At 51.9% G+C, this 12,798-nt stretch overlaps 1 protein-coding gene across 1 annotated transcript; it reads right to left on the reverse strand.

Moving 5' to 3' along the window:
- Positions 1-4,201: 4,201 nt before the first annotated feature.
- On the reverse strand, positions 4,202-12,316 carry ISM2 (isthmin 2). The gene is made up of 6 exons (XM_011357145.2): positions 12,287-12,316; positions 10,263-10,505; positions 8,590-8,965; positions 6,739-6,879; positions 6,395-6,478; positions 4,202-5,092 (listed from the first exon to the last, which is right to left on the reverse strand). The coding sequence occupies exons 1-6, from the start codon at positions 12,314-12,316 to the stop codon at positions 4,575-4,577; spliced, it is 1,392 nt and encodes a 463-aa protein (XP_011355447.1). The 3' UTR covers positions 4,202-4,574.
- Positions 12,317-12,798: the final 482 nt, after the last annotated feature.

Genomic DNA, 12,798 nt, shown 5'->3' on the forward strand with positions numbered 1-12,798 from the left:
GCCTGTGTTGACTGGGTGGCTGGTATTAAGAGTTCCCTGAAGGTTTTGAATTTTAAAAAACCAAAGGGGTTGGAAATGAGGCCTTGCCTCCGTTCTGGAGAAATGTGCGTAATTAAGAGGCATGAAGGGAGCCTGCTTTTCACCACCAAGGATTCCTGAGCTAGTCTCCTTTCATACTTGAGACTGGCAAAAAGGTTCTGTCTCCCTTACCGAGGGAAAGTAGGGGAGGATCCATGCTTTGGAATAAACGGCGCCGACAAACATTACTGGTGGAGATGGTATCCTGGGCTTTCCATTCTCCATGGCCTCTTAACCTCTTGCAAGAAGAGGTGATCACCAGGTACTGTTTTTAAATGTGGAAAGAGATTCCCACCCTGTGGCAGAGGGGAGCTTTGGACCTTGGGTTAATAGCTTCTGTCCATTGAGCAGTTACTACGCTCACTATCAGGCACTACACTAACCTTTGCATCTCATTTAACCCCATTTATGTTAACCCCATAATATCCCTATGAAATACATGCACTACCATCATTTGTTTTATAGGAACTCAAGCCTTGGATTTCTTAAGTAACGTTCAAGGCCCTAACAACTTATATTTAGCAGAGTTGGGATTTGGAAGAAAAACTAACTACAAAGCCAGTGCTCCAGTCTAAACCACTATGTCTACTGCCTTGCCATTGGATCCATCACCACAAAGAAGCTGCATTTCTAGTATGTTAGCCATCCCCTCTGGAGTAGGAAATTCCAAGCCTCAGTACTCCCAGAAAGAAATGAATGTCCTTGTTAAGAGTATTTTCAAATACCCGGTTTCATTAGAGCCTACAGAGCACTGAGCAATTGCTGCAGATATGCTCTAGCGGGGCTCACCCTGACACGCTGCTGGATAGGTAGCTACCTAGACAGAGTCGCTTTCCCAGATGTCCTGCCCTGGCATCCTGCGCCCCCAGCTGAGTCAGTGTCTGCGAATCCAGATACTCTACCTCCTGCAGCTACAGCTATTTTCCTTCTAGTTTTGCTTGTCTTGTTAAGTGGCAGGCTGGCAGGCTAATCCTACCAAAATGACTTGGCCAAAATGTAGTTAAAGCAGAAAACGAGCACTGATCTGGATAAGTTAAACCCCAAAAGCCACCTTTGTCTTGAATTATTCAACAAGTGCTGGATTGAACTAATTTGCATCTAACTTGACATTATATCTGCCTCCTGGGGGTCCAAAAAGATGACTTGATAAAAAGCCTGGATTTTAGCTTGAATCAAATCAACGGGCCCTTTGGACCACAGACGACTCCTCTTCATTAACAGACCAATGACAGAAAAGGGGCCATTTCACACCTGGCTGGAGAGTTACCAATTCCAGAGAACTACTTATAAGAAATTCTGAGGTAGAGTTTACAAACACCCTAATAAAAACCAAGCACCAAGCAAAATACCTGTCACATGATAGGCTCAGTAACAGGTCACACATCCCCAGTACTGTTGGCTATTCCAATTTTAACCACTGCCATTGGAGTGATAGCATTTTGGTTAGCCATCTGAACCTACAAAGCAGAACGATGTAATTAAAAGCCATGGACTTGGTTGGACTTGGGTTTGAATTGTAAATATGCCACTTCCTAACAAATGGGGCGAATTTCCTCATTTTTATAATGAGTATACCTCAGAAGAGCACTAGAGATGATGGATACAGAAGTGCTGGCACCTGGTGGCATTCAGCAACTGATACTTGCTACTTCTGGACATGAGCCCAAGCATTTTCCCAGGAGAATTAATATTTTGAAAAACTGGTTAATTGGCCAAATTACAGATCTTAGGCCAAGGATTCTCCTCACCTAAGAACCATCTGTTAAATGCAGAAAAGTGGACCTCATTCCTAGAAACTTGCATGTTAATATCTCAGGAGATTCTGATACCAGGAATTCATTTTGAGAAGTGCATCAACATGTTAAAATCTAATTGTAATGGACGAGCCAAAGCAGCACATTTCAGTCCCTTTTATGAATAATGGGGACAAAGGATCTGAAACGTTCTGTCTTCGAAGAGACAAGGGAGGCGGCAGGACCTGGCAGGGTTTGTACTGTTGGTTGTTTTAAACCCTAGCAAGAATTCAACTTGACTACCCTTGCCTAAATTAGGACCTTTTATGAGGTAACCCAAAGCGGGGAAATTGGGCCACCTGATAATTGGGCCACCTTGGTGGCTGGAGCAGCTAACTTGGAAACAGGTGGTGGTGGTACTTAATGCATGGCCATGGGTGGCTCCTGGTGTTTAGGACAGGAAGAACAGCTAATCATGACTAACACTGGACCAGAATGGGAGGAGGAGCCCTCTGATATCACGGGCCCCTAACGGCTCTGATACTTGCTCGCCAGCTTCTAAAATCCTCCCTTTCACAGTTTCTCCTCACGCAGAGAAGTTCCCTAAGCCTGCAGCCACCTGCAGCATCTCTCCTTCATAAAGTTTGAATAAACATCATTTTATAACTACTCCCCAACCACTTCAAGGCTCCGTTCAGCCCTTTTTCTTTAGTTTTTCTCATCTGTAGCCTGACATGGTAGCAATTTAGCATGTCACTAAGACTAAAGATTGAAAATGGGACTGGCTAAATTCAGTTTGCATAATAGTCAACTATTAGGTATAGCTTATATTTAGACAGCATGTTTAAGTGTCAAGGTAAATTATACTAGACAGGAGAATTCACAGTTTCCTGTGAAAATAGACTCTGGGATTTTTTAAGTTCTGCTGAAAAATAATTAAAACATGCCCATGCTAATTATGTTGAATTTTCCAGATGAGAGGGAGTAAACTTGGCTTCCTTCTGGGGACCTGAGATCTTGCCCCCTCTGACCCTTTGATTATTCTGGACTGTGGTCCAGGACAAGACTAATAAACTTACCTCTAGATGTGAAGCTAAACAGAAACGTGGCTCTCCAGGCTTCTCCGAGTGGCCACGCCTTGTCTCATTCTACTTTCTTACATGTTTTCTTCCTTCTCTAAATGCCAGAAGTGATAGTGGAGTGTCTGGTAAGGGTAGCAACTAAAGCAGGGTACAGGCCCATCTCTGTCATCGTTTGGTACAGTCCCTTTGGGCAACTCTGCATTGGATCCCCTTGCAGCAAGTTACCTGGGGAAGTGGGGCCACTTCCTCTGGAGTGAATGCAATTTATCTCTTTGACCAAAAACTTACGAGTGAATGTACTTCAGAGGTCCAGTGAGCTCCTGCCTTCCAGGCAGCCCTTTAAATGCCCAGCCGGGTTAGGCATTCACGAACACAACCTGTGGGAGCCGGGAGCTCTGCTTGGTCTGTAAGCAAAAGCTCCTGACCCTCCCCTGCTCTACTTTACCAGACAGAACTGGAAAATAAAGTGCTTTATTGCCAAGGATCCCAGAGAGCTTCAGGGCAGTGGTCTAGGGGCCAGGACTAAGTCCCCTACCTTGTGGAGGCTTTTGTGGACTTCAGTGGTTCAACCCCACAGCAGGCCAGGAAGTGTGGTTTGAGGGTTGAGGGGAGGCAGGAAGAGGCACGAGGTGGGCAGGGACAGCTGATTATGTGCATCTCTTTCCCACTCTGAGCTCAGTGCGTTCAGTGCATCACCATGGGAGCCTGAAATGGGCCATGGTAGGAGTTCTTACACCACAGAAATTATCCAAACGCTACAAACCAGGGCTTCCCCCATCTCCCCCTTCCCAGAGAACCAGTTTACCAGCACACTGCAGGAGCACAACACATCCTCCTGAGCTGATCCTGAGCCCGTCCCCAAGCCTGGCTGCTGCGACAAGCTGCCACTTCCCTACCTCCCAGCTTTGTACATTTCTACAACCTGGACAGAACAGAGGTAGGCTGGACAAAGAAAGGGACCTGAACTGGGTGATCCTTTCCCCACGTGGAGCCTGCCTTGTCTCGGCGGCCTCAGCCTGTCTGTCCACTGATGGCCTTCAGCCCTAGATGCGGCGGTGTCTACTGAAAGGCAGCTTGGAGCTGAAGATAGCCCTCCTGCTCAGTGGCTCTCAGCAGGCAGTGGGGCAGGGTGACCAGGTGCAACCACTCAGAGATAAGGAGGGCTGGTCACCCAGGGCTAACAGCCTGAAGAAGGGCACCTGCAGGGTGGCTGAGACAAAGGACTAGCCCTCAGGGCTGGGGGTCTGAGTGAGTCACCACAGGTCCGGGGACTCGGCGGGGGGGGCGGTGGTGGTGGTGGTGGTGGCGGTGTGTGTGTGTGTGTGTGTGTGTGTGTGTGGCCAGGGCAGGAGAGCCCAGCTCCAAGGAGGGGGAGGAGTACGGGTAGCCAGGCTGGGACAGCACCCCCCAGCAGGCAGGAGAGGGAGGCCGCCACAGACACAGATCTCCACTGCACCCCCAGGGACCATGGGGCTGAGTTCCCTCCCCTCACCCTGGGCCCCGTACACCCTTCAACCCTCTCTCCAACCCCAACCTGAAACCTGGGTGCTGACCTGGCTCGGGTTCCCAGGCAGAGAGCATGTGGCACCAGACCGGCCTCACAGGGTGGGCCCTTGCTCGCCCAGTGTGGGCAGGGTGAGGGGGCCTGCCAGGAAAGTTCTCCAGCACAGCAGCCCTCTCGCTAGTACTCCTTGGCCTCCTGCAGCTGGGCCAGGTACTCTTCCTCAGGAGGGTTGTCAGCGCAGGCCCGGCCATTGTTGGGCGGCCGCACAGCATGGTAGCGGCTCCAGTCCCCCTTACACAGGATCCAGGGCAGCGTGTCCACCTTGAAGTGCAGCTCGGGTGAGAAGTCCGTGCTGATGAGGTCAGGCGCTCCGGCGCCCTTGCCTCGTGTCAGTAGCCGGCTGCCCGAGTCATAGCAGCAGTGTTGGGCGGCCAGCGTGCTGCTCTCCCCGGACAGCAGGGAGCGAAGGCAGAAGCGTGCCGTGGGCTGGTAGACGTCCAGGCGCTCTCTCGGGCCACTGGCATCCTTCCACTGGAAGCTGCGGCCCCGGTGCTCGTCCTGCAGGCTCACGGCCCTGTACACAGCCTCCAGCGGGTATGCACACGGGCAGCTGGGCAGGTCTTGCAGCACCTGGCTCAGGTACTTGGTTAGGAAGTCGCTCTTGCAGTTCAGCCACTTCTCACAGCTGTCCACATCTACAGAGGGCAGAGAAGTTGGGCAGGGGCTGACCAGTCAGGCCTTTGTGGGGGCTGATCAAGGGCCAATGCATAGAGAAAGAAGTCCCAGGACCCAGCTGGTGCAAAGGTGTGGCTTGGTAGGGCCTGAGGGGCAGGAGTGGAAGGACCCATACCAGAGCTGGGGGCAGTCTGACCTGACCTCCACTGCTGACAGCCAGGGGCTCACATAAAACACCCAGGCAACCTAAAGCAAGAGGCCATGATTCAGAATAGAAACGGGCCAAGGGGCTGCGGGAGGAGCCTGGAGGCCCTCTGCTGTGCCAGGTGTTGTTCCTGTAGATGCTGGATGGTGGGAAAGATCCTGGGATCCTGGGGGAGGAGCTGGGGTAGTTAGTGGGGGAGGAGCTGGGGTAGTTAGGGCAGGAAGAGCAATTTTAACCAATTGGTAAGAAACTGTTTCAATATTTTACCTACTGGCTCATTCTTGTTCTGAACTCTGCCTTTCTCAGGCCATATGACCTTGGGTGAGTCTCTGTGACTCTGGGCCCCCGGGGTCTACTCTGTCGATGCTGCCCTCCCCCATCTCTCTACCTTGTGAAATGTGGCTTCTGACACTTGCCACACAAAACGAGTTGCTCCTTCCTCTTTGCTCCTGACCTTTTGGACACACTGCAGTGCAGCGCTCAAGTTGATCATGTGTCTCTCCCTCATAAGACCTGAGCTCCTTGAAGGCAGGTACTGGGCCTTCGTCTTCTGGTACACAGGCCAGGTGCACAATGAGCTTCTGTGGTGTAGAGCATGAGGCTCACCTGCAAGGGGGTGCTTTGGCGGCCACCTGCCTCCTTGCAAGGTACAGGTAAGACTAGTGACACAGACACTGAGTATACTGATATAAGCACAGACTGCTCCAATCTACTGGAAGGAGTGGTCCCGGAGTTCTGAACCCTGACCCATTTCTGACAGCACCCTCTCCCCAGACAGAGCCTACCTGCCCAAGAGTCTCCAAGGGTGACCTAGGAATTGAAGCCAGAATGTCCCCAGCCCATCTTGCTGCCAGAGAGACTATGCCCCACCTTCAAGCTCTGTGGCTCCCATCAAGAACTTCCCAGCAAGAATATCAGCCTGGGAGAGGCCAATGGGCCTGTCTAGCGGGGCTCAGAAGTGCTAGGGCCCCTTTGCTGGGAAGGCTAACCTTCCAGCTGGAAGATGTACTCTCTGCCTCAATGGATGGAGGCAAGATTCCTGCCCTGCAGTGATGCTCTACTCTCCCGAGAGGGGTTCTTCCCCACATCCCCGGGGCAGGACCTAGCCCCCACTGACCTGGGCTGAGCATGTCCATAGCATTGTGGCCTAGGGGCTGCCACCCCTCACTGGGAAAGCCCAAGGGGTCCTCGTCCTTGGCGCCTTTGGGAAGAGAGGAGGCCAGGCCGGTGGTGCCCCAGGGCACCTCTGTGCGCCTGATGGGAAGCCCAGCCCTCACTCGGCTCTCGGTGCCCATAGCATCTGGGGTGGGCCTGGGACGAGGCAGGAACACTATGTCTGTGAGCTTCTTGCCTCCCTTCTCCCAAGTCCACTCCTCGTACAAGGTTCACATGCCCACATTCCCAGGGGACCAAGCCCAGAGCATAAGCCACTTCTTATGCAGGAGCTGCTGCTCATCTCACCAGGACAGGGGGACAGGTCGCAGGCACTGGACTCGGTGGCAGTGCAGGCGTAGCCACAGGGCCGAGTCCTCTGCTGGCTGCCGCTGCCGCAGCTCGCACTGCAAGGAGACCAGGGGCTCCACTCCTCTTGAAGCTCATAGTCTGGGTCAAGGCAGGGAGCCAGGGGTGAGTGAGCACAGCCCACAGGGTGCATTGGCACAAATTAGCAAAAGGCACTCCTTCCTCAGGAGGATGCAGCCAGTGCCAGGGCTCCTCGCCTAGTAGACAGAGCAGTGGCTGGATTTCAGTCCCTGCTCGTCCCCTGAGCTGGGTACTCTTGTTCAGTGAACACCTGTGCAAATGTAGGAGGTGGCCCTATAGAGACAGCACACCTCCCAGCCACCGGCTATATGCCAACACAGCAATGACGAGGAAAAAATATCTGGGCTGGAGGCCACCTGACCACTGTCAGTGTGACCTTGGGAAAGTCCCTCTCCATCTCTGAGCTGTAGTTTTTATGTCGATCAAAATCCAAGATGATAATACTTCCCTGACACTGGGAGTATTAAAGAATGTTCCTGCTGCCCATGTTAGGGACCATCCTGGTAAGGGACCTGAAATACACCAAGGCTGTACCCACGGCCATCTGTCTGTGCAGGGCCTGAGACCCAGGGCTCTCTGTGGAACCCCACAAAATATTGACACAGCCAGTTAGGTACTCTCCTCACTTCCCAGGCAGGCCTGAGCAGACTGGTACCAAGAGTTTAAGGAAAATTAATGGAAGAGAACTGAAAATCATGAAAATTCTGCCTGTTAGTTTATGATTATGGCGAATTGGGAAAAGCCTGCTACGACTTACTCTTCATCACAGACACCTCTGTCCAGTAACAAAACAGCAGGACTCTGGGGAGAATGGCTGCATATACATATCAAATGGTCTGCCCCCTTGCCCACGGAAAACCCCGAACTGCTATGCAAAAATAAAAATGGCTGTCAGGGGGTCTGGCAGGCTTTGGGTGATATTTTCTGAACAGATTGTATTATTATGTTGTTTCTTTTTTATTATTATTATTTTTTATTTTTATTTTTATTTATTTATTTTGTAGGTGAGACAACCCTTGGTTGACCTCACAGATTGCAAGGACCTTGTCAGCTTACAATCCCTTATTTTTTATTTTTATTTTCTACGTCTACAGTCTTCAATCTGGTCTTCCTAGATTGGTCTCCCATCCAAGTACTAACCAGGCCCGACCCTACTTAGCTTCTGAGATCAGACAGGACTGGGCTTGTTCAGGGTGGCATGGCTGTAGACATTATGTTGCTTCTTCATAAAAATAGCCAGTACCTTGTTTACTCTATGCTGGCACTTTAAATGTATTAACTGACTTAATATCCTCTACACCCAATCCTATGTAGTAAAGCTTGTGCCATTCTCCACTTTATGGAGGAAGGAACTGAAGCACAGAGAGGTTATGTAACTTGCCCAAGGTCACTCAGCTGGTAAGTGGCAAAGCCAGGATGCAAACCCTGTATGCAATACAATATGCAAATGAGGTCAGTTTTGAGTGGTGGAATTTATAGTATTTCCCAGTTTGTTGGAAACTGATAGATATGAATATGTATAACAGTGACAAATGTCTGTCTTGCTTAAGGGATCTCAGGGCTGTTGTCAGGGTCAAATGTTTAGGGGTAAAAAAATTTGCAAGCTCTGGTGACATTACTCTTTAGCTGATGATGGTATTTGTACAGACTAAGCTCCTGGGCCCCCCTTCCTCCAGCTGCCCCTGCCCAGGAGGCTTTCAGTCCTCTCTCCACCCCATTTCCACTCAGGCACTCAGGATCCCGAGGGGCAGCAGCGATGAGGGTGCTCACCATAGCTGTCCGACTCCTTGAAGGCCCAGTCCCTGGGGGCCAGCCAGCCCTGCTCCCAGCCGCCTGTGTTCCCACTGAACCCAGGCTCCTCATCCTCCTCGTCCTCATCGTTGCCCTCCTGGTCTTCACTCTCGCCATGCTCTTCAGGGTAGTCCTCCTCCTCCTCCTCCTCCACCTCCTCCTCCTCTTCCCCTGGGACTCTGCCCTTGAGACTGGTCCCTGCCTCCTCACCCTCCAGGTAGCCCCAGAAGAGGGGCCAGAAGAGCTCCTTGGCAGGCAGCCAGGTGGGGGCACCCTGGGACCAGTGATTGCTGGGCTTGGCCAACAGGTCCATTTCCACCTCGGCCTGGGGGTCCTCTACCACCTCGATTGTTACCTGCAGGGAGACAGACACCAGGCAAGCCAGTGAGGAAGGGCTCAGAGCTAGACACCAAGGCAAGGGGAGATGACAAGGGCAGGAGAGAGAGACCCAGCCCCTCCACCAAACCGGCTCATTCTCTTGGCCAACGTTTTCAGCCTCCCAGGGTACTTGGGGTCACAACTTAAGACCTGGCTGAGCATCAGAATCCCCTGGAGATTCCTAACCCCGAAGCACACCTCAGTCAAGGATTAAACTGATTGTAGGTGGGGCCAGGCACGGTGGCTCTAACATGTACCAGGGTGGAGACCCACTAGTTTAAAGGGAAGCTGTCTTTGAATTCTGGCTGTGCCAGCCTGTAGCTGCTCAGCCTCAGGGGCCACTAAGAGCCCCGGGCCTCCATTTACTCCTTGTAGGGCCAGAAAACAAGAGCAGACAGCAAATACCCACAGCAGCTCTGGAAGGTGGTGGGGGAGGTTCCCTGTCACCACATGGTGGACGGGAAATAAGAAACCTGAAGTTGTTATGTGAAAGTGAATTTAAAAACATCATCTGGGGTTATTACAAAGTAATATGAGGTCACTGAACAAAATCTGGGGTACAAAAACAGCAAAATATAAAGAAGCAAAGGAACATCACCCATATTCCACCACGGGTGTAATATTTTGGTGATTAACTTCCCAGGTAGATACAGATGCACATACATAAACATACACTTTCAAACAATTTTAGTTATGTTCTACATGATCTCTTTTGGCGAAAGTGTTTTGCAAACTGTAGAACTCGATACAAGACTGCAGAATTATTGCCATTAGGGATTTAGGGCTGGAAACAGAATAGGTAAACTGGAATTCCACCAGCCCCTCTAGGTTTCTCTCCTATAGAGCCCCTCTGGTGGGCAGCCCCCACCCCACCAGCCCACTCAGCACTCAACCCCTTCTCTAGTACGGGGTTGGGCCTGGGCAGGGATCAGATCTTCAGGCTTTTCCACAAGGCCTCCCCCGATATTCCTAGAATCCCCTGCAGCTCAAGTGCTCTCTGATCATTTGGTCCTCAGACGGCCCTGCCAGGTTGGTGCTGTCTGTCCCTTGCTATGGACTAGGAGTCCCGTGAGTTGTTCACGGTCTGAAGCCTGAGAGTGGAGGAGCAGTTCCTGTCCGCACGACTCCACAGGACAGCATGGGGACTTCTCCAACCCCATAAGGACCCAGCCCCCAGGGAATACGGGGTGGGATCCCTGACCTCAGAGCTGAGCCATTCAGCCCAGCTTGTCTCCAGGTGTCTGCTGGGCCCAAAGCCCTTCTGTAGCTCTCACCTGGATATTGGGGTTCGGGGAACTCAAGTCTGTGTTGGCCAATCCTGGCAGCTTCTGCAGCTCCAGCAGCAAGGGAGTGTCCTCCTGGATCCCAGGAGGGGCTGCCTTTTCTGGGGTCAGAGCTGCTGGCTCGGTGAGAGCCCAGCGCTCATGTTGGCCTGGCCCTGGCCGGAGGCGGGTTCTGGGGAGCAGTGGTGTATCCTCTGTTCCCCTGGGAGAGCTGGCATCTGGGGAGGCTGAGACCTAAGGGAGAGACAGGGTGAGGGATGTGTGACTGAGGTTAGGGCTCGCCCCATGTGGACCCCAAAAGGCTGGTCAGGGGGAACTCAGGAGCCCAGGAGTCTGATCAGATTACAAACTCACCCTGTGGCTGTATATCCAAACATGGCAGCTTTAATGCCTTAGAGGCTAAGTGAGGCTGTGTCCACAAAGCACTTGAACAAATGATGCCAACATGAGGCATGAGAAAATAGTTAAAATCAGGTTTCTACACGTGGAAGAAACACAGTCCAACCTCCTCATTTTACAGATGAAGAAAGTGAGGCCCAGAGAGGGAAGCCAGTTGTTTGAGGCAGTGGTTTCGAAGTGCAGTTTGCAGGCCACCTGCCTCAGAATCCCCCAGGGCTGCTGTGAGAACAGACAAGTCAGGGCAGGAAGCCCTGGGAACCCTCCAGCAGCGTGGGCAGCAGGCCTGGGCCTTCCCCTCAGCATGCTCCTCTGACCACAGCTACCTCTCTCCTCCTGCCCACTTGGTGCCTGGCCCCTTGTCCTGTTCCAGGCCGCTCACATGGCTCTCGGTCTGCCAGCTGATTCCCTCCACCGGCCAGTACCTGTGCGTCCACACCAGGACCACCCTTCCTTCAGCACAGATAGTAAGCGAAAGGCAGATCCTGGTTGTTTCTGACTCTTGCTCCAGGGTTCATCTGCTCAGACGGTGGGGCACAGGGGGCTCAGTGCTGTCCACCCACCTCCAGGCTGCAGCCACTGCCCAGGTCTCCGTGCCAAGGCAGAAAGAGCACAGTCCAGAGCTACCTTCAGGGGCCAGAAGCCTATGAACCCTGCCCCACCCTTGACCCCACCCCTATCTCATAACTGGGGCAGTATGGTATGGCTGAAAAAATGTGAGTTCTGGAGAGTCAGATCAGCTTGGGTTCAAATCCCAGCTCTGCTCTTTCTAGTTCATTCAACTTGATCAGCAAAATTAGGATAATAATTCCTACCTGGGAGGATTGTCAGAATTTTTTTTTATTGAATATTTCCACTGTGTGCCAATACTTAATCACTCATTTAATACGTACAACAACCCTCAGATGTAGGTACTAGCTGTCATCCCCATTTTGACAATGGAAACTGAAACACAGAGAGGTCAAGTAACGTACCTGAGGTCACACAGACAGTTAGTGGTAGAGCCAGAATTTGAACCAGGCAGCCTGGGCCAAGAGCCCACGCTCTTAACCATCATGGCCTAACACTACAGGTGAGAGCACTGAGAATCCCCTTCACAAGTCAGGGGCTTACTTGGTCCAGTTTCTCATTCTGATTCTCATTTGTTGGGTTGGAAAAGAGATTCAGAATCTGCTGTCTCTCCTTTTTGATCTCTCCTTTTGTGGTCCCCAAATAAATGGCTCCAAGGCTCTTGCACTAGTCACTTGGTCCCATGGCAGCCATGTCCCCATCCCAGCCTCGCCCGGGAGTCCCTTGCTGAGACAGTGTGCTCTGGTCTAGACAGCCAGGGCATGTGGGCAGAGGATGGACAGATGAGTAATGGAACCACTCGAGTCCCTCACTGACCAGGCCTGGAGGCCTGGAACATCCCCACACGTTGCATTCCTGGCAGTTTCCACTCACATGTCCCCCAGAGCCCTAACTGTCCCTGTGACTTTGCTCAGAGGTTCCTCTGTCTGCAGCCCCTGGGGCACAGAGACAGGCAGGCTTAAGGCAGCAGGAGTTCAAGGTCATGCAGCCTTTCTGGCTGATTTAGATGCCCCTGCCTCCTGGGCAGCTAGTTAAGCAGTGGTTCTCACCCAGAGACATTTGGCAATGTCTGGAGACATCTCTGGTTATCTACTGGAACCTAGTGGGTAGAGTCAGAGATCCTACAATGCATAGGACAGTTCTCACAAGAATTATCCAGCCCAATATGTGAACAGAGCTGCAGTTAAGAAACCCTGCTCCAGAATCAGGCTGCCTGGGTCTGAATCCTGGCGGCGGCCAGCATCTGACCTCTGGGACCCTGGCAGGGGACATCGTCTGTGAACATCCTTACCTATAAGATTGGAACTGTGATGGGCAAGAGCTGGTATCCAGTGAGTGCTGAGAACTTTCCTTTCCAGCTCTCTCTACCCTCTCCACTCCCTGGTGCCCGGTTGGACCAGACAACGAATGAACAAAAGCCATAGAAAGCCCTGATTAAACATCACAGCCATACATACGTGAGGTCTCAAAGGTTATGACATCCAAGCTCAGGTTCAAACTCAGCTCTGCCTGATCTCAACTACATCTATTGGTGCATACACACGTGCATGAACAGACGCTC

Source organism: Pteropus vampyrus, unplaced genomic scaffold (assembly GCF_000151845.1).
Source record: "Pteropus vampyrus isolate Shadow unplaced genomic scaffold, Pvam_2.0 Scaffold32, whole genome shotgun sequence".
Classification (NCBI taxonomy): Eukaryota; Metazoa; Chordata; class Mammalia; order Chiroptera; family Pteropodidae; genus Pteropus; species Pteropus vampyrus.

Coding starts and splice junctions, on each gene's coding strand:
- ISM2 (XM_011357145.2), bottom strand. CDS start 12,316: ATGTCTCCAGACATTGCCAAATGTCTCTGG. Junction 10,506..12,286: donor ACATTGCCAAATGTCTCTGG/GTGAGAACCACT, acceptor TCTCTCCCTTAG/GTCTCAGCCTCCCCAGATGC. Junction 6,479..6,738: donor CGACCTGTCCCCCTGTCCTG/GTGAGATGAGCA, acceptor CTCTTCCCAAAG/GCGCCAAGGACGAGGACCCC.